The following is a 25,082-nucleotide window of genomic DNA, read 5'->3' as shown; positions in this document are numbered from 1 at the left end:
AAGAGCGTTAGCAGAGAGAGAATCACTCCTTGGGGTTGTGTGGTTTGGTGATGTAGGAACTGATGAGAAAAAAAGGTGAATCATACCTCAGCTACTAGATTAATGCATCAAATTAAATGTTACTATTCAGGAAGGCAGCAGCAAGAAACGGTTTCCATGGTAACTGTTGTCATAGTTGTATTTTACTCATCTTTCAGAAAATATATGAAAGCTAAATAACATAGCTGTAGTGATACTTTTAATGATTTGTCCATATTCAAAGAGCAAGAGCTCTAGTGGCTTATGATTTCGTCTTTCTCACGAGTTGGCACTGTCAGCTCAGTATCCAGCAAACATTAATTACTAGGGATAAATGTATAGGAGACAACTCATAGACGTGTCCAAAGATGTTTTGTCACTGAAGATATATTTTTCCAGAGTTCTTCTGAGTTACGAAATGATCACTAAGGAAGATCTTAGTGTGTCTCTTTAGGGCTAAAAAGAGCCCCCCTCTCAAATATTATTAGCTTCTCTTCTTTGCCTGGCCACAAGGAATTTTAAAAATAAATTTTTATTGCACCTAACTCATGATTTATTCACTGGAGTATCTGTTTGGATTATCAATGCCCATTTTCCTCTTTCTCTTCAGGATCTGTTTTATCACTTCAAACCCAGTGAGGATAGGTAAGAAGAGGGAAGAAGGTGAAACTGGAATCTCTTTAAAACTGGTTTATTTAGTAAAGCACTCTTGGGAAAGATTTGGTCAGAAGTTAAAACTCAACATGCTGTCCTTTTTTTCTGTATCATCAGATTGGATAATTGAATGTTGGCTGGATTTCCCTCGGAACTAAAGTTCTATCTTTCTTGGCTAGGTTGGCTCAGAGAACAAGGTCAAGCAGTGACATGCTTCCATCACTGGGAGATGTTGATCTGTCCGTGTCTTGTGAGAACATTGTGTATTGCTGCTGTTTTGGTGATGTTTCTGAAATGTCCATCATGGTGGGGGCTCCAGCTTCCTAGTGTAAGGCTAAAGATAGCTTGGGTAACAAAATACACTAGTATTCTTTTGCACTTGTATGTGCTCACATGACTTACTGATCTCATGAAATGCTGTAATTTATAATAAACTGCCGTGTTTTAATTCCCACCACAATTCGGACTGCAGTTTAGTGTTCCAGAATGGAAGTTCTCCTGGGTTTGACTTAAAAAACATGTTACTTAAGTCTCTGTTTGTTAGCAAACACTTAGACACACTCTGAAATTTCATCCTATGAAATCAATTTTAAGGCTATCTGAACTCTACCTATCTTTAAATGCTGAGAAAGACTTCACAGGAAACTTTTCTCAGCTGTCTGCAACTTTCAGTGTTCTGGCCCCTTGAATTTAATGTGCTTGTTACCCAGACTGTACATTGGGCAAGTAATCATTCCTGAGTTTTACATGGCATCTTTACAAATAATATTCATTATTATATTATTTAATTGAAGTATTATGTTTCTTATTCTTTGTGGTTTCTCATCTCCTTCTCCTTACTGCATTGTAAACTTTGATATAAATACTAATTCTTCTTGATCTTTACCTTGGCCCCATTATCTCACACCAGGTTGGGATTCAGTGCAGATTTGTTAATGGGTTAACCTGTAATCCTGTGAATTGGAACATGCTAGAAGGAAACATGATGATATTCTCTCCCACAAGCTACCTATTTAAATGCATCTTGGGAAGAATTTTGAGCAAATTACCTTAATTTGTAAAATTGCCTTCGTGTAACATTTGCAGCTGTTCCACATCACAGGAAAATGATTCATATTATTTTAAAGACATGACAACGTGAACAAAGTCAAAGCATAATGCCTAATGGTAATTAGCAATAATAAATATAAAATTGGCAAATTTTGCAGAGTATAAATGCACATTGGATTTTCTAGAAGGTGGCCAGCTCTTTTTGGGAGGGAACTTTTAAGGTGGAGCTGACTGGTAACCTTTCCAAAACGGTAATATAGTTTTCTTCTTCTTTCTCTTTCTCCTCCTACTTTGCCCACTTCTTCCTAAATTACTGAGCTCTTTCCATGTGGCCAAACTTTTCTTGGAACTTTCTGTTACATTAGTATATAATTTGATCCTCATCCTCATCCTATTGGCAAGCTATTATTATTATTTATGTTTTAATAACAGAAAACACTGAGGTTTGGAGGGATGCGGACTTTTGGTGTGAACTTGGCACTTTTTCTCACTGAACTGAAGCAGACACTTCATCTTTCTTCTTTTGATGTGTGACCTTGAACAAAAAGTCATTTAACTTCTCTCCTTCTCTAAAAATGTTTTTCTTCTATAAAAAGGCAATCAAATATCCGTTTACTACCTCAACTGCACAGGGTACCATATTATTCTGATTGGTTGAGATAATTAAAACACAAGAAATATAGGGCATTATTTTTTTAGTTATTGAGAGAGCAAGTGCCTGCACAAGCAGGGGGAGGGGCAGAGGGAGACAGAGAGAGAATCTCAAGCAGGCTTCATGCTCAGCACAGCCCCAGGCGTGGGGCTCGATCTCACTACCCCGAGATCATGCACGGAGCTGAAATCAAGAGTTGGACACTCAACTGACTGAGCCACCCAGCCTCCCCTAGGGCATTATTATTTTTATTATTATATATAAGAGTCTCGATCATCCTGGTGATCACCAATGTGCTAACTTAGGATAAGGGATTGGAACTAGGTATAATTAAAAATGGTCAGTTGATGTTTCCTTTTGGACTTTCAAACTCCTAAGGTATATTTACGTATTTGAGTTTTTACACTGTACAGGAAAAAGTTCCACAAGCTAGATTTCTGTGTTTCTTGAGCTGTGGAGGATAGACCCAGATTAGTTATTTATGGGAAAGCCTCTATGATCTAAAGAAAGGGATGCCTTTTCCTCAAGTTTATTCCAGTTTAAACTTGATTATTTCTTATTTTAATTTAATTATTCAGGTCACTGGATTCTGTGTCTCCTGTGACGCAGAAAGCGGAGAAAATCACTCTGTATAACCACGTTGGTACAAGGCTCCATAATGAAGCTTCTTCCTTCAGCAACTCAACCCATTACAACAAAGCAGGCTCCTTCTAGGATGAGAGTAGCTGCTCTCATCCTACTTAGTTGGTGAATTTCCAAATCCACCTTCTCTGAAACACCATCTCATGTCCTGAACCTCAAAAGAAAGTGGTGTTTGAGAGTCTATGAAGTTTCCCCACTATATTTGAAGGAAAGGGAGTCGAAACTCTTGGAGGGTCTGTTGAAAAGTCAAGAGTAGGGGCAAAAAACCAGAAGCAAAAAAGATAAAGGAAGAGGAAAACAGTTCCTGAAAAGGTTATGGTTTATATACACAGATGCAAACACACACTCTAAGTAAACTATTTTAATGAACATAGAATGAACAATATTGTTGCAGTGAGGGAAAGAACAAAGAAAAAAATTACCTACAGTCTCACTAATAATCAGCTACTTTGCTGTTTTACTTTTTCCATGAATCTGTCCACTAGGAAAGACAGTTTATTAATCCTGTGTTCTAACTCTAATGACAGCATTTTGTTCTTTCTAGCACCTTCTTTCCTAGAAGCCCACAACCCTCTTCTTTAGGAGGCAGAGCTGGAATCTTCCCACTAGTGTGTGCTTAGGCCTGCTTCATTCTCTTCAGGGCTTCTGCAGTCCATTTGTAAAACATTTGCTTGTTTTATTGTTATGCTACTCCAGATAAGTTTTCTTCATTACTTAAATAAGTGTCTCCCTAAATAAACTGAATATATGTTAAGAGCAGGAGAACTTCTTCCAAAGTTTCTTCTGTTTCCCACACCATGCACAGAATAGAGTGTACTAAAGCACATCACTTGCTCAGATGACGTTGTGATTGATTGCATCGATACCTTAATTCTAGTTGCTCACTTTCTACTGAATTATGACATTTAGTCTCATAATATTTTCTGTATTCTGGGAAAGTGTAAACTTTCCACCCCTATATTTAGTTTCAGTTATGTGTGCACTCTGTAGAACACACGAATCCTTGCCAAGTAGTAAAAAATACCGATTGAACACTCATTATGTGTGAGGCATTTTTGCACGAAAACATATGTACTTGGGAAATGCCTGATTTCTATTTCTGTAAGTAGAGAGGGTCATCATTTTCTCTTGTCTTCGTGTCCATATTCACGTCAACTGTTTTAGAATATTAAGTCCCAAGGAAATGTAACCATGTCTCTTCAGCTTATGTAATATACACGATTGCTCAATATCATAACATTGCTTGATGATAAGCTGTAAAGCCAGTCTTCACTGGGAACCTGACCATCTTCCAAAGTTATTTAATATGATACCATGAGGTGCCATTTCCTAAAAGGGGGGGGGACTAGAAAAACAAAAGCACATTGTTGAATGTGTAAATTGCTCTTTAGTGAAGGAGGTTTGTGTATATAATTGAGTTTAGTTGTTTTTGTTTATAGAACTCCTGTAATTTCCCTGTGCCAGATTCTGAGTCAAAAGAAAAATATCAAGGTGCTTAGGCAACAGCTGTTCTCAGCCCTTCAGGGTGGTAATTCTGAGCCCAGGGATGTGCTTATTCTTGTCGGGAAATGATGCTCTTTGACTGTAAAACCCAGCATTCTTACCCCAGTGCAATTACAGTGACTGTCCTTGTAAAAACAAGTATTAGTCATCAAGTCTGTTTAACAGATATACCAAAGGAGAAAATAACTCATTATGACCTTATGTGTGGTTTGTGAACTTTTCTCTGAAGTATTCCTATGATCCAGTTGTGTGCTACTGAACACGTTTCTAACCCTCACTGGACGGTACCTTCTTTGTAAAAGAAGAGCAATACTTGAGGTAGCCTTTGTATTTTCAGGGGTTTTAGTGGTCCTGGTCAGTTAGTCATCTCTAAAATATTTAATAAACTAAGTGATGTGGCTGCGTATTATAAAGCTTTCTACTCATCTTGGCCATTCTTCTAATTTTTTTGGTCATTTGGAAGAAGTAGGTTAATATGAAGTAAAAATGAAGAATATCCAAAAATGTGATTTGGAAAACAATAATGAGGAGGACTTATTTTACCTGATTTGAAACATATTTAAATTTGACAATTGTCAAAACTGCATACTATTTTGTTAAATAAAACATGATCAGTTGGTATGGAATGCAGAGATTCCAGAAGTTAAAAGCTATTTTAGTCATGTCTAAGACAGAGGAGAAATAAAAGAATGATAGAGAAAAGTAGCATTTGTCGGGTACTTATTTTGATATAGGGAAGAATCTATACTCTGTACAAATGCTCATATAACAATGGAAAGAGAAGGCAACATAAGAAACATAACGTACACCATTGTATTTATTGAAATTTTTAAACATGGATACAGATATCAGACGAGTATACCAATTCTCTTTGAGGTATATGCAGGAGGATGAACGCTTGAGGAAATCTTCAGTCTTTTTATAGGAAAATGTGCTGCCTCTTTGCATTACAATAAGTTAAAATGTTAAAACCTTCTTACTGATTAAGGTACTACAATCGGATTTTTTTCTTTCCCTATGGAGAAACAGGGATGTTGATGGCATTGTGATTGTTTCAGTTGTTGTAGAGAATAGTCTGTCAATATGTTTGTATCATAATGTTGTTGTTAATGGTGCTGATGGTGGTGGTGCTGGTGCTGGTGCTGGTGGTGGTGGTGCTGGTGCTGGTGCTGGTGTTGATGGTAATGGTGCTATTGCTGGTGGTGGTAGTGGTGGTGGTGATGGTGGCGATGCTGGTGCTGGTGGGTATGGTGCCAGTGGTGGTGGTGCTGCCGCTGCTGTTGGTGGTGAAGATGGTGGTGCCGGTGCTGATGCTGGTGATGGTGGTGATGCTAAGTCGTGTGCCACACACTGTGCAGAGTAAGCATGGGGCACATTTCGAGGTGAGCTTGCTATCTTGGCCACACATCTGTCTGTGAGATCAGGCATGTCATTGAGCACATCACACAAAGCCCACCTTTTCAGATTCAGTGTTTGACATTTCCTCTAAAAGTTATTTTCTTTATGGGCCACATTAATTTAAAAAATTTTTTTTGAAAAGGCTTTTTTCCCATCTTCATTTTTAAAACTATTTTTGCAAATGTTTTCCACTGTGCCCTGAACATCTCTTCTTCTCCTGGCAGGTGGATTCTTAGTCATCTTTTGGAAATTTTTTTTAAACTTCACCTTGTCAGTGAATGGTTCCTGTGGCCCCTGAAGCCTACTGAGGCTGGCAGCTCTCCCTGCTTCCCCGAAGACAGCCCTTGAGGGCAGGGGCTGTGTCCTAGACCTCTTTATGCACACAGTGGGACTTAATAGATAAAAAACAAAAGGAAAATCCCAATATTAATGTTATTTGGTAGCACCTTCGTTAAATTCTATTAAACTGAATCTTGTCACATTGACTCATAATCAACTTATTTAATGACAGTCAAATTGTGTTACTCCCACCAAGTCTAGAACATGGGGTAAGTGGTTCCCACAAGCTACTTTATTTTACAACAGGCTTTTGTTGGGGTTCGTATTTGTCTCATTGCTTATTTGATGTAAGGTCAGCCTTTTAGTGGTTACTGTCAGGTCTTTTTAGTGTTTATAAAGTTACTCAAGGAGGTACATTTATCACCTTTTTAGGGCCAGGGTGACATTAATGAACTCTAATTAGCTGTTTAATATATTTTTTAAAAGATTTAATTTATTTCTTTGACACAGAGAGAGAGAGAGATAGAGAGAGAGAGTACACAAGCCTGGAGAGTGGCAGGCAGAGGGAGAAAGAGAAGCAGGCTCTCCACAGGGCCAGCAGGGGTATCCCAATGTGGGACTCGAACCCAGGACCCAGGATCATGACCTGAGCCGAAGGCAGTCATTTAACCAACCGCGCCACCCAGGCACCCCTCTTTAATATTCTTAAAAGAAAATAGGCCCAAGGGCTTATCTTATTCCTCAGGAAGTAAGTTTTCTTTTTTTTTTTTTAAACTTTTGGGACTCAGAAATGGAAAAATTTCCCCCTGTACAAATTATTCATCAAAATCTTCATGTAAAAATTAAGGCTTCAAGACACAGAATGAATTTAGATTAAAGGGTATATGATATTTGTGTCAGAAAATAGAGGTTCTGCTACTGCTGATGGAGACCTCATTTAACAAGACAGTAATTTCTTTCTCTGTCATGTAGTTGTCTGCATGCAGGAAGCCCAGATCAAGTGCGATGACCCTGTTCTACATGGTTCTTTGGGGTTTGGTGTGGTGTGCCAAGGTGTCAGGGATTTGGGCTCCTTCTTTCTTATTGCTTTGTATTTAAAATTTAATATTTGTTAATTTCCTTTTTATTTTGTATTTTGGTTATTATAGTGATTATCCCATCAGCAGTTGTGCTTGACTAGGGACCACGTCATAGATGATTTGTGACACCACTGAGCCTTAGGAATGAAGTCTGCAGGAAGGATGTTTGTGATTAGGGAGAGGGAGCGACTGTAGGTGTTGCATTTATCCTTCTTTGTTTGGTTGTTGTTGTTGTTGTTTTTGTTTTTATCTGATGGGAGATAAAGGAGAATTTTATCTTGGGTGGTACTTTAACAAAACTACATTGATTCATTAATTTGCATTTTTTAAAGATACTTCCATGAACTAAATTAATCTTCAACATTTAGTACATATGACTCATGTTTAGATGAGATAATCTTTGTATATAGAGCTAAGGCACAATAACAGCAGTATTTGTAAATGTGTGACCCTTAAAGGGGACAGAAACTCTGAATATTCACAAGGGGCATGGTTCTAAGTGCTTTCCAAAGGGAAAAGGTTGCATTTTACTGACACATTCTGCTGATACACCATTTAGAGAAAGTTCCAGTTTCTGATGAAGAGCCGAGCACTGACATGATTTTTCACTTAGGTGTGCAGAAAGAATTTATTAGCTTTGTGCACAAAAATAGGCTGAAATCAAGCCTTAATTAGTCAGCCTTTTGCATAATTCATCATAGTCACTTTGAAAGTCCAGCTGAATATGCTTTTGATTTTTATCACAATGGGTTCATTTTAAAGGACTGATTGTCTTTTATTAGTTCTTTGCTACACAGGTATTTATGTCTTCCAAGTGAAGCCACGACAATGTACCTAGTATCTTTTTAAAGAAATGGATTGTTACCCAAGAATCTCAGAAGAAGTGCATCAATCCATAAAAATGTTTTTCTTATTTAGTATCATTGATATCCATACAATCAGCTTTAAAGACAGGAAAGGAAGCTAAAGTTCTTTCTGTCTCTTTGAATCCATAGGCTGTCCATCTGGCCCAGGCAAGCTTCCAGATTGAAGCCTTTGGCTCTAAATTCATTCTTGACCTCACACTGAACAAGTAAGTATTTAGTTATAATAATCCTGCTAAGAAGCAAGTGCAATAAAACTTTACTTCCTAATGATGCTTTAGTCAAAATAGTGCCTTTGTTGAAGCAATTGATATTTTCTAGCGATTATGTCATATTGCACTTAAAGAAAAATATAAAAGCCTGAGGTTAATTCTTTTTTTTCTTTTCCTGAAAGAAAAGGCATTTAACATTTAACTTGTTAAATATCTCAGATAGAGTACTTAGTATGATTTTCGATGGAATAAATATTGAAGTAATGCTAGTTAATTAAATGTTAACTATAATGATTACTATATATAGGAAGCATGATAAATCACTGACTCAAGTATAATTAGATGTAAGTCTAGAAATTTCTTCCATTTTACTTTTCATTATGCAGTTTGCATGGCTTTCGTACAAAGAACAAAGACAGTGATAACTTGCAATGCTGATGTTGAGAAGGTTCTTTGCTTTATAATTTTCTCTAGTACAGTTTCTTAAGGATTTGTTCCTAATGAAAATTTACTTAGCTTTTCTCTGAACATGAGTTTATGTTGATATTTAAATGCTGTTTCCCAGGTTAGAACCAGTTGTACAGATACCTTTGTACAAAGCCTGAACAAGAGCTATTTACTTAAGCAGGACTCTTTAGCTTCTAATTGAGCTAGCAGTGAGACTTTCTTTGGTGAAAGATATGTCCTGTATGATTTTCTGTAACTGAGGGAGCTCCAATCATTATTTTACATTCTTAGCAGTATTTTGACCAGGACGGCATCTTTGCCAGAAAGACACCACATAATGCTATCAGACACTATAATGTAGGTGACCACAGTCAATATCTGAGAAATTGCAAAAGAGTATAAAGAACAACTATTAAATTTCTTGTATGCCAAATTCTGTGAGCTCTGCAGAAAAAAGTGCAGAGTCAGCATGGGTGCTCCTTACTCAAGTGTTATTGCAGCTTTAAGTCAGAATGAATCAGCAGAACTCAGAATTTCCTGTGGTAAAGGTGTTGCAGGTTTTCCTCTTTGAGTCTGCTGGGCATTGGTTGAGTGTCTTTCATCCTGCTGTGTCAGCACTGTACCTGCCCAAGAGATTTGTCTTGCCAAATCTTAAACTATGTTGAGTAGCAAGGAATGGCTAATTTTAGTTTGTTTAAGGCCCTCTATTCCTTTAACTTGTACTGCAATGGAGACTGCCATTCCAGGCTGAAGGGTGGTGATAGCAACCAACATTGCCATGTGTTTTGAACATGAAGACATCATGGCCACAACAGAGCCCCCCATGACCAAGGAAAGCTCACTTGGGGTGTCCATTGGACATAGAGGTCTGAAGACACCTCAGAACATTATTGATCTCTAGTATTAACATGCAGAGGAATCAAGTTGAGTACATACTCTGAGTGGTCCTTGTCTTGGAGAGCTTATAGTCTAGTTGGGAAACACTGATAGATAAATACATAATTTTAGAAGAGTGTGAGATTTGCTGTGCTAGAGATAAGCATGGTGTGCTATGCAAGCACCAAAGAGGCAGCTCTGCAGGCAGGAGGAGTGTCAAAAGTCATCCTGGAAATGGTGATGGTTGAGCTAAATCTTGGAGGGCAGGAGTTCATGAGGGAGAAGTGTTGGGGGTGGGTGGAAGGGGGAGAGGAAATGGAGAGCTGTATGTAGACAGAGGAAAGAGTGTGTGCTAAGGAGGCAGGGGCATCTTGTTGTGTGGCATGTTCAGGAAGCATGAGATTTTTGTTGAACTTTTTGGTAAATTACAAGGCGGAGGCAGAGGGACATGAGTCAGGATAGGTAGGCCCAGGGACATCTCAACTCATGGAAGATCTTGTATGTCATGCTTAAGATCTTGGTCATTATCCTCTGGAGTCTGAAAAATGAAGTAAGGGGAATAAACAGAAGTTCTGCTCTCAGAAAGTGCTAAGAGGCACGGAAAGGAAATGCTCTCAAGAAATCTTCAATTGATAAAAATCATTAGGAAAACTTGGATGTAGATAACACAGCAAAATGAAGAGTTAAAGTTGGCAGGTGCCTTGTTTGGATAGCTAGGCAGAAGGTTGTATCCAGATGAAATGGGCACACAGGGAACAACTGGCTAAATGATAAAGAGAAAAAGCTGTGAAATTGGAATTGATTTGAAGGGTTTGGGACATACATGAGGCCATGTTTAGGAGATCGGTGGTGAAATACTCTGAAGCTCAGGGAAGAGTTGGGGACTGGAGTGGCACATGGGTTGCTCAGTTGGTTAAGCTCAAATCACATCTCAGGGTCCTGGGATCGAGCTCCACATTGAGCTCCCTGGTCAGTGGGGAGTCTGCTTCTCTCTCCCTCTCCCTCTTTTGTGGCTTGTGAGCACACTCTCTCTCTCCTCTCTCTCTCACTCACTCGGTCTCTCAAACAAACAAACAAACAAACAAATAAATAAAATTTTTAAATAAAAGAGAGAGAAAGATGGGGGCTGGAGACTTTAGGGAGTTATTCCCATATAATGTTAATAATGACCAGGACGGGGGGCGCCTGGGTGGCTCAGTGGTTTGGGCTGCTGCCTTCGGCTCGGGTCATGATCTCAGGGTCTTGGGATCGAGTTCCGCATCGGGCTCTCTGCTCGGCGGGGAGCCTGCTTCCTCCTCTCTCTCTCTCTCTGCCTGCCTCTCTGCCTACTTGTGATCTCTCTCTGTCAAATAAATAAATAAAATCTTTAAAAAATAAAAAAAGAGTTGAGGAGAGGAAGAGAAACCCATGAAGAGACAGAGACTGAGTGCTCAGAGAAATGGCGGGGGGAGAATCAGGAGAAGGAATAAATCGAGAAGTTCACAAAAAAAGATGTGATTTATGGCCTCACATCCAAAAGGATCTAATGAGATAAGGAGCCAAGATGCCCTTTGTATTTATCCATTAAGTTATGACAGGTCTGAAGGCAGTAAGTTTCGGTGAAGCTCTGGGGGCAGAAGCCACATCCCAGTAGGCTGGCAGTGACTGAGAGGAGGTGATGTGAAGACAGCAGGTGTCCACCGAAGAGGTTTGGGTGAGAGGGAAAGAGGAGGAGGGCAGTGGCCAGTAGAAGACACTGGGGCCAAGCAATGGGCTGGTAGGTGTAACACAGCAAGTTAACAGGCTGAGCAATGGGAGCTAGAAAGAGGGAGAGGTGAAGATGCAGAAGAGACAGGAGTTAATTTACGGAGCCAGATCTGGGTGAGGACAAAAAGTCACGAGACCCAACAGCACAAGGGCAGAATGTGGTTTTGAACCAGGAGGGACAGTGCATTCCCAACCTATGGGTAAATGCACGTAGAGATTGGTTTGGAGGTGAAGGAATGGCATTTGGGAAATGCCTCTTGAGATTTCCTTCCTGAGGATAGCCTTATCTGCCGTGGGGATTTGATGGTCAGGGAGGATGGGTTGAGGGTGAGGAAAATGATGAAAATTTAGGCTAATTGCTGGAGGGATGGGTGAACAAGGTTGTGTTGAACAATGTATGAGCAACCGTCATCAGAAATGATGTGTTACATGTCAGTCTTTGAGTTATTCTTCCTGATGGTGTTTTGTTTTGTTTTTTTTTCCTCCTTAACCTGGTGTGCTCCATCAGTTAAGCATGTGAAAGAAAAAAAGGAAGCAGATTGTGGATCAGGTTTTCTGGTGGTAGCATAGGGGAAGAAGAGTGGAGACACAGCTCTTTGAATACTGATGAATTACTTGGGTAGTTAAGTATCCGTATTCGGGCTGGGCAAGAATAGAGATGAGGTCAGGTGGAGATTAGAGACTGAGCTGGGAGAAAATGGAGGTCTTTATAGGGAAAAGTAAATGCAGTGGAAAGGAGGCATGAGAGCTGTCTGTACTTGTGTGATATCTCCCTGGTGCAGAGTCTCGGGTCTTCTGAGCTCAGCATGATTGTGCGATTCTGGTGCGACCCAGAGATGGGGAATTGTATAAAAGTATGATGTGTGTGGACTGGGTATGTCTCTAGTTTAAGTGACTTTCAATGGCTGGGGTTAACTAAAAAGTCTGATCCATGTTAGAGTAAACTAAATTAATCAGTCACAGAGGAACTGAAAGAGCTTTTGAGGAAAGAGGGATCCCATTTCTACCATGGAATGGCCGTGCTATTTACAACAATTTTAAATTGTTGAAGAATAGGAAAGAAAAATGTATATGGTAAGTATGTGGGCTCAGTGAAGGAATGAGAGCATATGGATATCAACACAAACTAATCAAAGCGGTGGCCACGGAATCTAAATGGTTCATGCGTTTGCCAGGCCTGTGCTGCCAGCTTATGAAGACTACCTGAGGTGGGTTCCTGACAGGGGGGACTTGCTGACTCTGTGCTTTTATAGTGTGGACAAGTAAGGCCCCGACTTGCTGAGACATATCTTGGCAGAGATGTGTTTGTTCAGCAAATGTTGAGCAAGCATCCATTGTATGCCTGGGACCACAGTGGTGCTGATGCTGCTGGGAATAGGATGGGGAGGGTCCCCATCTCCCACCATAGAGCTTTACTCACTCACTAAAGACAGATCATATGTGATCAGAGGAGCCACACGTGGAGGTGGCCAACATGATTTGGATGTCCCAGAAGCCAGAAGGTCTGTCAGAGGAGGGACATTGAGTTGAAACCTGATTGTCAAATATGAGTCACCCCCAAAGCTAGAAAGCTGAGGACAGTGGGGAGGGCAAGTGCAGTGGGGTGGAATGAGGAGACGAGGCCGAGAGGAAGCCATGTAGCCAGGTCATGGAGGGCCATCACCCACAGAGCATCTACAGAGATGTGTTTGGTGGAAAGCCATAGGCGGGCAGTAAGCATGGATGTCACACCGTTGGATTTACATGTTACTTAGCCCCAAAAAGTCCTTGCTGCGGCCTCACAGGACTTTTGGTCATTTTCCTTTTAGGATATTCCCCCTTTCAATTTTGTTTTGTTTCCCTTCTAGATTAACTGGTTTAACAAGTTCAGAATCTTTTAAGAAGTTTTACTAGATTAACCGTGCTTAGTGTATATTGATCCTGGAAGTCCGGGGGATTCCAATGATTGTCTCCTTCATACTTGTGATTGGAATTATGCCCAAACCGATTACCTACCATTTAATTTGCTGGTGTCTTCACCTGTTTTAGGGAATAACAGTAATCAGAGCTACATAAAGGTTGAGAGCACAGGTTCTAGAATCAGACAACCTGAGTTTGAATCTGGGGGCTGCCATTTACCAGCCGTGTGACCTTGGGCAAGTTTCTTCTTTTTAGTAACAGTTTAAATAACTCCCATGCCATAAAATTCACTCATTTAAAGTGTACCATCCAGTGGTTTGTGTTATATTCATAGACTTGTGCAGTTATATCACCATCTAATTCCAGAACATTTTTGTTTCTCTACAAAGAAATCCTATACCTTTCCTTTCCCCTCTTCTCTAAGCCCTTGGCGACCACTCATCTACTTTTTGTCTCTGTGCATTTGCCTGTTCTGGGCATTTCATATAAATGAATTCATACAACTTGTAGCCTTTTGTGACGCCCCTCTTACTTAGCATAATGTTTTCAAGGTTCATCTATGTTGCATCAAATAATACGACATTGTGGCGCACTTAAGTGGCTCAGTCAGTTCAGTGTCTGACTCTAGATTTTAGCTCCAGTCATGATCTCAAGGTTGTGGGATCAAGATCCGAGTTGGCTCCATACTGCCTGTGGATCCTGCTTAGATTCTCTCTCTTCCTCTGCCCCCTTGTGTATATGTATGTTCTCTCTCTCTCTCAAACAAACAAACAAACAAACAAATAAATAAGGAGAAGGAAGTTCCTAAAACTAAATAAAGAAATACATAATATTATATTGTGTGGGTATATTATTAACTTCTTAAGCTTTAGTTTTCTTCTTAAGCTGCAGGTTGTTGTAAGGATTAAATGAGATCATGTGTGGTACTTACATGTCTTCTAATTGGAAAGGGTGCATCCAATGCTGTGGACTGAATTGTGCCTCTCAAAAATTCCTGTATTGAAGTCTTAACCCCCAACATGACTATCTTTGGAAATAGAGCCTATAAGGAGTTAATTAGTTTAAGTGAAGTTATAGGGTAGATCCCTAATCTGATAGGATTAGTGTTCTTATAAGAAGAGACATCAGAAAGTCCCCCCCACCCACTGTGCGTGCGCCTGTGTGTGTGTGTGTGTGTGTGTGTTGGGGGATTCAGCATTAAAGAAAAGAGTCATTGATCTCATCGAGCTTCTGACCTGATGAGAACAGCATTAAGTCCATTTTTGTTTCAGTCAGCATTTTTTCTGACTTTGTAGATGAGAAGAGGGTGGTATACCATATGATCTTTTCCATGCTGAAAGAGGACTGAAGAAAAAATTAGAGACAGTTGAGCCTGTGGTTGGTACGCACTGAAGGTAGTGAGCATGGGTGTGCAGAACCTGACATCCACTGGGCCATAATCTGGGTATTAACAGGGTTGCTTTTTCTAAAATGATGGAACTAGGCTTTGAGAGTGTCTCACACCAGCATATCTATTTTTGGAAAAGGTGGGGAATCGCTTGGTGCTTCTAGATTCCACTCAGTAGTGAGAACAAATATTCAGGTACTTGTTATGGTAGCTCTTCTGTGTGGAACCAGGTAGCTAGGCTGAGTCAGTCTACCTCTGTGGGCTCATGGGAAAGCCCCTTAATCCAAGGCTACAGCCACATTCTCCAATGTCACTTATTAGGAAAATTGTATTTGGGGTTCAAAGCTCGTCCCATACAGCCCCATTCTTTTATGTACATACTCTGTTGGTTAGAACATGGCGTGGTAACTGGCCCCCCAACAAAGGTTAAGCCTTCTGTATCCTCCAACAAACCTATGAGAGACACTGCAGACCTGGATCATGATGAGATTTGGCCTTGAGATACATACATAGGTAGTGGTGACATTTGACATTGGGCCACCCCGAATCTCAGAAAAATCAGTGTAGCATGCCCAGCTGAGAGAAGTACCCAGACCTCAACTATGATGCTCTTCTATGTGGAGCTAGGTGATGTTTCCCTTCACTCAGGGATGGGGTATGTGTACTGATGAGTGTGTGCAGAATGTTGGGGTGCTGTAAGGATGCAGATGGTTAAAGTAGTTTTAGTGTCACCACATGGAAAGGGAGGCACTCAAAGAAATGATAAGTGTAATGGCATGATGAAAAACTCAAAGTAATGCATTCAGTAAGGTAGTTCTGGATTTAGGAAAAAGTCTTTGTTCTGATTTTTTTCTGGGAATCAGGGGTGTTTGATTTAAGATGAATATTTAGAAAATGCTTATTTAAAGAAATATATGCACACAGTAATTTGCTCATTAAAAGTAGTTCATGCAATGCTTTTGAAAGAAGAAAAGAGCCACACTGATGTAGTTTCAGTTAGGTTAAATAAAGTGCCTGACTTTTGTGTTGATTATTATGGTTAATTTATTCTTCATTCAGTCAACAAACATTTACTGAGCATCTTGTTTGCATAAGATACTGTGCTGAGCGACCCAGGAAATTCAGAGCTGTGTAAAAGAATTCTCCTCTTTGGGAAACCACAGTAGGAAAAATGGGATTAAAATATATACAAATAGTATTAAAACATGATAGGAAGTGAGGCCTTGGTGCCAAGGGGAGGTTTTATTGGGAAGGTGGGATTCGATGGTTCATCTTAAAGGATGCTGTCTTGGCTTCAGGTGCCTTGGTAGCAGAACCTGAGGGAAACATTCCAGGAATACCTTCAGAGAGTGGGGAAGTGAGATGTGGAAGAGAAGCTGATTTCCCACTGGGGCCTCATTCCTGCTGAGGGAATCCTGGCAGTTGGGAATTCTTCCCTAGGATGTCATCTAACTGAGGGGTGAGAAACCAGCAGTTTTGTCCAACAACTGCCAGTCTGTTGTTGGTTGAGGGCTGTTTCTGGGGGCAATAATTCTCGAATACTTCTGTTGCCTCCTCTTAGATAGAGAACATGTCCTGGGTCCAGGATCTGGGTCTTCCCAGTCAGCTGCTTGCAGCTAGCCCCCAATCCCCTGACTCCCCACACTGCCCCATGGGCCAGGGCAGAGTGGGGCAGGGCAGAGTCTGCTACATGCACATGCTTTCCAGCTGGGGAGATACGGGAGGGAGAAAAGCACATTGCACACAGGGAAGTGGAGGAGCAAAGGTGTGGGGAGCAGGAAAGCATCAGATTCCTGTAGGGAGTGAAGACTGGCGAACCCCTTCACTCGAAGAAGCTGAAACTATCAAGGAGTAGATGGAAGGCAAACTGTCCTTTTGGATTCATTGGATTCTAAGTGGAAAATTTAGTCTCTTTCAGCTCTGCAGATTTGGAGATTTGAACTTAAATTTGGTTTGTAAGAAGGAACATGTAGAGAAGAGACAGGCTTCCTGCCCCATTTTCCTTTCATGAGTGAATAGGACCAGGAGTTAGGACCAGGAGTGAGTGGCTAAAGAAGAGTATGAGGCAGATGGCCTGTATGCTAGTGCAAGACTGAACTGTTCTGTCTTCTATCTCAGCTTGTGGATTTGTAAGACTTCTGAACCAAAATTGGCTGGTGAAGTGCGCCAGTGATGACCCCCCACTTCCATCTTATTTTCTGCCCGTCGGTCCTAATGCATAGGTTAAATCCTCTATTTCCTGACTTCTGACGTCTGCAGAAGGAAGGCTTTCTGCTACAGTAGCAATGATGTTGATGGACCCTCCGCTAAGGCTTTTACCCATTTTCTCCTATTTAAATACCTTTAGACCCCTGTGAGGAAGATGTGAAAATCCCCATTTTACAGTTGAGCAGCTTGAGGACTGGTGAGATTTAGTCCTGTGTTGGGATTCAGCATGGGATTCAGTCTGGAGTCTTACTCAGTTCTGCTTTGATCACAGCACTGGACTGTTAAATTACAAATGAGCTGGGCATAATGCTAATGATTGCTCATCTGTTCACATTAAGTAGGAAAAAAGAATTGAACTATTTTAGTCAAATTTAACAATGTAAAGAAAACCCAGACGTCCCCAGTAGGATTTCAAATAATCCCATTTGTTGAGCAGACCATCTGTGTGGGCTGAACTATGTCCCTCCTGAATTCATATGTTGAAGTCCTAACCCTTAGTACCTCAGAATGTAATCATATTTGGAGAAAAGGACTTTATTATTATTTTTTTAAGATTTTATTTATTTGAGAGAGAGACAGAGCGAGCGAGCATGTGCATGAGTTGGTGGAGAGACAGAGGGACAAGGAGTCTCCTGGCTGGGTGGGGAACCAGATGTGTGGGACTTGATCCCAGGACCCTGAAATCATGACCTGAGCTGAAATCAGATGCTTAACTGACTGAGCAACTCACGGGCTACTGGAAAAAAGGACTTTAAAGAGGTGATTAAGTTAAAATGAAGTCTTTAGGGTAGGTGCTAACTCAATATGACCAGTGTTCCTATAAGAAGAAGAAATTTGGACATAGAGTTCTGTGTGCACAGAGGAAAGACCATGTGAAGACACGGTGGGAAGGTGGCCATCTGCAAGCCAAGGAGAGAGATCTTAGAGGAAACCAACCCTGTGCACTCCTTGATCTTGTACTTCCAATCTCCAGGACCAGGAGGAAATAAGTTTCTGTTGTTTCAGTCGCCAGGCTATGGTACTTTGTTATGGTGGCCTTAAAAAATGAGCACACATCCTAATTCTTTTATTATTGCAGTGAGACATTCAGCATTAAGCTTCCACTTATTAATTGGTAGATCTTTCCTAGCTAATATTCCTACTATAATTTCCAAGTACTGTTTTGAGAGATTTTGGTCTCTTTTGCATTTATGTACTTTAGGAAGGGCCAAACTATTTTGGTGGCTTTGAAGACATTTCTGTGATGCTGAGGAATCTTAACAGGTAGAGGTCCTCAAAGTTGCTCTAAGTATTGATTGCCGCTGTGTCATGTGTAGTATGATGCGGATGAATATTGATTTTCATATGTCCTAGAAGCCTTTGAGTGTTCTAAGTTTCCCATTGCTGTCAGGGATGAGCTGCTGCAGGGTTTCCTCTCCTGCAGGCATCTTTTCCTGTCTAGGTCTGAACATTTTGATTCTGTAGTGCTGGGTAGCTCTTCATTTTGCCATATTTTCTCTGAGGAGGTGAGTACATTTTGGGTCTCTCTTGGCATTTCTGGTTGGAGAGTTAACCCCATATTACTTTGGATGCTTTGGATGACACATCTATATGCTGGTAGATCGGGTCCAGAAACTTGAAAAATGTATAATAAAGTAAATATTGCCTGCATATTAATAGGTTCTAGTACCAGTTTTTAGGATGTGTATCTGACCTAATTTCAAAATAGTTTGAGAAATGACTTTCATATTTTTTTTTTAAAGATTTTATTTACCTATCTGATAGACAGAGATTACAAGCAGTCAGAGAGGCAGGTAGAGAGAGGAGGAAGCAGGCTCCCCGCGAGCCCAATGCGGGTCTCGATCCCAGGACCCCGAGATCATGACCTGAGCCGAAGGCAGAGGCTTTAACCCACTGAGCCACCCAGGTGCCCCCATATTTAAACATAATAACAGAAACATTAAAAATAAAATTTGAGTTAAGCCACTGGTATTTATGTACTGATTCTTTATTTCCATAGGTAGATGAGATTTAGTATAACTCTTGGGTGGTTAAAGACAGTGGATGTTTGCTCTCTGCCTGTGGTAATTATGAGACTTTCTTATCCCATACCTTCTTGCGTATTGACAATAATTGTTATAGGTGTTGGAACCCAGGGAAATGCAACACCAGGCTGAGGAAATAAGGAGGGTCATAAGGGCTAGATTTAGACTCTAAGTTCCCAGAGATAATACTGTGATTGGCCAGAAAAGAGAAATCTGTGGCTATACCCTCTAGTCCCACAGAGAAAAAAAAAAGTCATCTAAGAATTTCTAGCAAAATCAAAGGGATCTAACTGTCAGTGGGATCATATTGCACTATTTATTTAATTGAGGAAATAGAAGACATATCTAATGAATTAAGAGACTGTGTCTTCACTAATGATTAAAAAAGACCCTTCCCAGGTATCCACCCTAAGGCACAGTGTGGGCAAGTAAAACTTGAATCTGATTAATTCTTTGGCCACTTCTTGGTCTTTTTTATTTTTTATTTTTTTTAAGTAGGCTCCACACCCAGAGTAGGACTTGAATTCATGACCCTGAGATCACGATTTGCATGTTCTCCTGCCTGAACCAACCGGGCACTTCACTTCTTGGTCTTTTGAAGACAGATAAATTTATAAAAATTGTGGCAGAAGTTAATCTTGACAAAAAATTGAAAAGCAGAGAGGATTAGATGATACTAGGCATCTGAGATGAGTTAATCATGGTAGTTACTGAATGTAGATCTTATTTTTCTGACAGGTGAGAAAAGCCGCATTCTGGGGGGTATAATTACTATTATCTGATAAAAGAAGTTTATCTGTCTGTCTCGAGATATAAACTTTTTCCTGTCATGGAGGAACATCCCTTTTGCTCTGATGTTGCCACGATGTTAGATTGTATAATCGTTAATATCTGCAACCATGGTTTTGTGAATGACAAGAAATATTACACTTAAATGGACATTTCATGTTGACGTTCTCTATTAGCCAAGTGCATGAAGTTCTTTCTAGCCTTGGCAGATTTATCAGTAGATTTCCATGGATTGAAACCTTTTATAAAGTGCTATTCTGAGCACTTCTTATTTCAGAAATGCGTATGTAGTACCTGCTAAGTGCCAGACATTGTTGAAGCCATCAAAGAAAAGTCCTTGCCTTTTTATAGCTGTTTAAGTGACAGTCTGAATTGTGCCATGGTGGGGTTTATAGCTGTTTAAGTGACAGTCTGAATTGTGCCATGGTGGGGTTCGGGGACAGGGCAGGGTTTGAGGGGAGGAAGAAAGGATGCTTTTTTCGTACGTAGTAGGGGTGGGAATGGATGGGAAGCTTAGATGTCTAAGCTCAGATCTGAGACTTAGGAGTTGGCCAAAGGTTTGAGGGTTAGAATGTAAGGGTCTGAAGGTAAGCAAGAGAGGTGAGAGATGGAGTGAGAGAAAAAGCAGGCTTAGAGAAAGAAACAAAATCGCACAGCTAGTAAGTGACAGCCGGCATCAGAACTCAGTGGTGCCCACTATCACAGCCTTTGAGAGTTGAGACACTTGTTAGTGATGAAGGAATCCCACTGGAATTATGTTTGAAAAAAACTACAAAGGTGAACTCAGATAAATAAATTCTGCATCACTTGTCTTTTACATCTCTATTTTCAGTACTGTTATACTTTGTGTATATCTAGCCTTAAACAATACTATATTAAAATTTCCTCTTACTACAGTATAGATTTATATAAAGTAAGAGCTTGACATCAGATAAAAGGGCTCATTAAGATTCTTGGCCATCTGATACCAATAAGAAGTGTGTTATTTCTAGAACCATTATTTTTGATGATTCATAGGCTAGAATCATCATTTAGAGTAATTTTCACTAATCCTTTAAAATTAATTGTAATATTAGAATCCCCAGTATTAGAATCCTAACTATTGTTTATTATGATTTGCTTATAAAAGTGATCTTTGTAAACAGTCAACCTAATTCATCTTCCATGATGATATCCATGTGGTTTATGTTTCAGCTATATTTAAAAACCAATCTATAACAGCTTTTCCATAAGACCATTTCTGCAGTAGTTTCAAGTCCTTATTTCAATTAAGATAATTTTTAAATGAAAAATGTATTTATCTTTCTTACAGGCATATTTTTTCAAGTAAGAGGCAGAAAATCTCTAACACATTGTAGAGTGCACATATCATTTCTTCTTCCTTTATTTTTTGCCCAAATGACTTCACACATGCAATAAATCAGGCTAAGCTATGTGACAGGCAGGATCTCGCAGCATAAGGACAAGACTATGTCTCTTATAAATCCCTAGAATTTCTTAGAGACTTAATTGCGTCTGAGGCTCTTCCTCATCACTGTTAGTATTTATTCATTAAGCACTGACTGACCTGGTACTTGACCCCGAGGAGATGCTTTGCTCTTTAAAGCTATTCAGATGATGGTAAAGGGTTTCTTTATGTGACTATTAGCCTCGCCAGCCCTCACTCAGTCCCACTGTGCTTTATTACATTATGGGGAAACAAAGAAGAATGAGATATAACTTCTTATAATTCAGGGTGGGAAGAGATGGTTGAGCTGAATTTTGAAGGACTAATTCAAGGATGAGTAGATAAAGCTTTTGGTTGGGTGTGGGGGCAGGAACTCTTCTGAGCACTCATTTTTTCTTGCCAACGAGTCAATGTTTGTTAAGGAACAGTCTTTACCAGGTACATATGAGTGACGGACTGTTGATACAGGGAGTTATTTTGCATCCTTCTCTCACTGGTATCTCTACCTGATCCAGCTTTCCAGCTAGGAGCAGTTTCATGAACTATAAAGATGGAGAACTGATATTTCACCAAGGTTAGCAATGCAGATGTGCATGTTTCCCTTTGTTTAGTTAACTTTGTTCCTGTATAATCACTAAGGTACTCGTGACTGAATGTAAACATTTAGTGACAGCGCTGCTATATCTGTCTTTTCACCAGCTTTGAATACCTGGGCTCTTTGTGTCCTTTTGATTTGGTGAACTATAAAAAAAAAGGAACAAACTCTAAGACATGATTAGATATTATTTTGATAAGAGCAGTTTGAGTCAGGGTTTTCAGGTGTGTGGATTGAAGGCAGCAGGCATCTCTGCACCCAGCACCATCACCACTGTGCCCAGACTGCATTTTCCTTGTTTTCACTTGATAGCTCTCCTCAAGAGCTGCTGTGTGGAGGTACTCTTTATGGTTAAAAATTGCCTAACTTGTTTAAAAAGTTATTTTTGGGGTGTTTTATATGAAGGAAATTCTTTTTTCGTCCTATAAGGCCCAGTCTAGAAGGTTGCTTAATGCCTAGTTATACTGATTAGGAGATATCAATGTCAGTGTAGAGAATTTCATAATGTTTTGCCCATTGTCCTATAGCAAAGCTGTATAGAAAGCCAAAAGAGAACCGATATTTTTGGCTTTTTCTTTGAAGTCCACTTCCTGATCAGTAATAATTAAATTACATGGCTCTCAAAGTAAAAAAAAAAAAAAAAAAAAAGCCACAGATCCTTAGGTGTTACTGAGCAGGTGTGATGCACAGGTATGTGGGTGGTTAGCCGTCCTAATGGATGATAATTACTGCATTCACTTGGTGCAAAGACTTAATCTCTACCACAGCAGCGGATAGTACAGACCCTCGAATCCAAATGTTTTTCTCAGTATGATTTGACCAACAGCACTGTAAAAGTGCTTTTCCTAGAGCATCGTTGAAGTCCGTCTCCTTCCCTTTGTGTGAAATTCAGAGAGTCAGTCTTTACTCCATTCTTGGCACTAAGGCAAGACCAAGAAGTTAAGCACGTGTGTCTTTGAGCTGAATGCACCGTCATCTGCCTTCACCTGGGAGGGGGATCTGGGTAGGTGGGGGATACTTTCCTGCCATGCTTCTCCATCCATTGACCCCTGGGTCATCTTCCAATTCTCACTTAGGGCTTTGAATGTATCACCCTCATGCTTTTATTTATTTATTTTAAATAAATTTAAATAGAGGTGTTTTCTTGACACTTGAAGAAAGTGTAGTCCAAATTATCTTTTGAGACTTGGATTTAATTACAGAATATTTTCCATTCTGGTTGTTCTTCAGAGTCTAAAGTCAAGATACAAATGTCCTTTTAATTCTTAAATTCCACATATGAATGAATCATATGGTATTTGTCTTTCTCTGACTGATTTATTTAGCTTAGCATAATACACGCTACCTCCATCCACGTCATTGCAAATGACAAGATTACATTTTTTTTATGCCTAATATTCCATTTTGTGTGTGTGTGTGTGCCATAACTTCATCCATTTATCAGTTGATGGACAGAGCCGGGGAAAGAGTGGGAGAGAGAGAGAGAGAGAGAGAGAGAGAAGCAAACCATAAAACAGACTCTTAACTACTGAGAAACAGACTGAGGGTTGACGGAGGGAGGTGGGTGGGGATATGAGTTAAATGGGTATTGGGTGTTAAGGAGAGCACTTGTGATGGGCACTGGGTGTTATATGTAAGGGATGAACCACTAAATTCTACTCCCCAAACTAATATTACACTCTATGTTAATAGAATTTAAATAAAAACTGGAAATAAACACAAAATAAAATAAATGCCCCTTGAAGGGTCTTATTTCTTGTATTAAAGGAGAGAGAGTTAGGTGAGCTTTCTGCCTTTGCTGATTTGGCTAAAGTGTGCTACTTTTCAGTCTCCACTTTGAAATTGGAGGGATTTACAAAGGCTGTAATTGTGACTCTTGAGCGAGATTTCAGGTATATTTGTATATTTGGTTTCCAAGAACAACTTAGAGCTTCTTCTTGAACTTCCTTTGAATCATGAGAGATGGGACTTACATACATTGAGAGGCATGTAGTCCAACTCCCCAGCTGATTTTCACATCCCTTCTTATCCCACTGAGTTGTCTTCTAGTATGTTCCAGAACACCCCCAGGCCTGAGGTAGCTCATTCTTAGACTGTGGCTGCCTGATGAAGCCCTTTTCTTCAATCTCTCTGTCATTTTTTACCTCCCAGTTTCACTCTTTGCACTTAAAAGCCTCTCAATCATAGAGACTGAGTATTAGTCTACTTCAATTAGACAGCAGTGTCTAGAAATTGGTCATGAGATTGCTATTGTCCCTTCAAAATAACCAAGGGTCTGCTTGTAGGTATTCCCTAGAAAATGAACTAAGAATACAGATAATTTTTCAAGAAGAAAAGATTGGAAAGTTATAAAAAGAATTTTTGTAATACTTGGAAAGTATTATTTTTTTAAACGTGTAAGAAGTTATTTATAGTTTTTCCCTGCCAGTGCTCAGTACTATTAAATAGCAGGAGCCTTTTGCAGTTTAAGAAAATGGTATTTTGAAGTCTGGAAGAACTTTCTGCAAGGTGAAAGCAATCTGAGGATGAATTCTGCCAGATTTTTTGTCTCAGTGTGTTTTACAGATGACTTGAACTTAATCAGTCTATTAAGAGAACAGTTAGTAACTACCCATTAGTAGACATAAGACCCAATGTGTTAAGTGTAATTTAGGTTTTTTTTTTTTCCCTAAAATTGCATTGAAATATGTTAAAATGATTTAGTGTTGTGGTTAAAATTGAAATGCAGTAACTTAAAAATATTTTTAGTGTCTTCTTTGGAGATAATAGTAGGTTATTTTAAAAATCAAACTTGATGCCCCCAAATTAATTGGTATCTTATTCCATTATATTGGGGAGAACAATATCAAAAGCACACTGAGTTCCTTCTAGATAGATAGATAGATAGATATAAATATATTTTTGAGTTGACTCCACAGCCAGCATAGAGCCCAGGGTGAGGCTCAAACTTATGACCCTGAGATCAAGACCTGAGCTGAGATCAAGAGTCAGATGCTTAACTGACTAAGCCACCCAGATGCCCCTAGTATATTTTTAATTATAGCATAATTTTTAAAATAATTTTTAAAAATTTTTAATGAACATATAATGTATTATTAGCCCCAGGGGTACAGGTCTGTGAATCGCCAGGTTTACACACTTCACAGCACTCACCATAGCACATACCCTCCCCAAGGTCCATAACTCTACCACCCTTTCCCTAACCCCTCCCCTAATTATAGCATAATTAACATACAGTATTATATTAGTTTTAGGTCTATAATATAATGATACAACAGTTCTCTACATTACTCAGTGTAATGTATCATCACGAT

The 25,082-nt window shown here is 39.7% G+C and overlaps 1 protein-coding gene across 2 annotated transcripts in view; it reads left to right on the top strand.

The window, feature by feature from the left end:
- The window catches only part of ADAM23 (ADAM metallopeptidase domain 23), a 177,002-nt gene that overhangs the window by 34,664 nt on the left and 117,256 nt on the right, over window positions 1-25,082 (top strand). For both annotated transcript variants that reach the window (XM_059168273.1, XM_059168274.1), the window contains exon 3: window positions 8,271-8,347. In XM_059168273.1, the coding sequence (XP_059024256.1) occupies window positions 8,271-8,347 (77 nt within the window). The remainder of the gene's footprint in view (window positions 1-8,270; window positions 8,348-25,082) is intronic.

The sequence above is a fragment of the Mustela lutreola genome, chromosome 3 (assembly GCF_030435805.1).
Source record: "Mustela lutreola isolate mMusLut2 chromosome 3, mMusLut2.pri, whole genome shotgun sequence".
Classification (NCBI taxonomy): domain Eukaryota; kingdom Metazoa; phylum Chordata; class Mammalia; order Carnivora; family Mustelidae; genus Mustela; species Mustela lutreola.
Note: the sequence above shows the minus strand (reverse complement) of the source record. Positions and strands in the feature narration are given on the sequence as shown.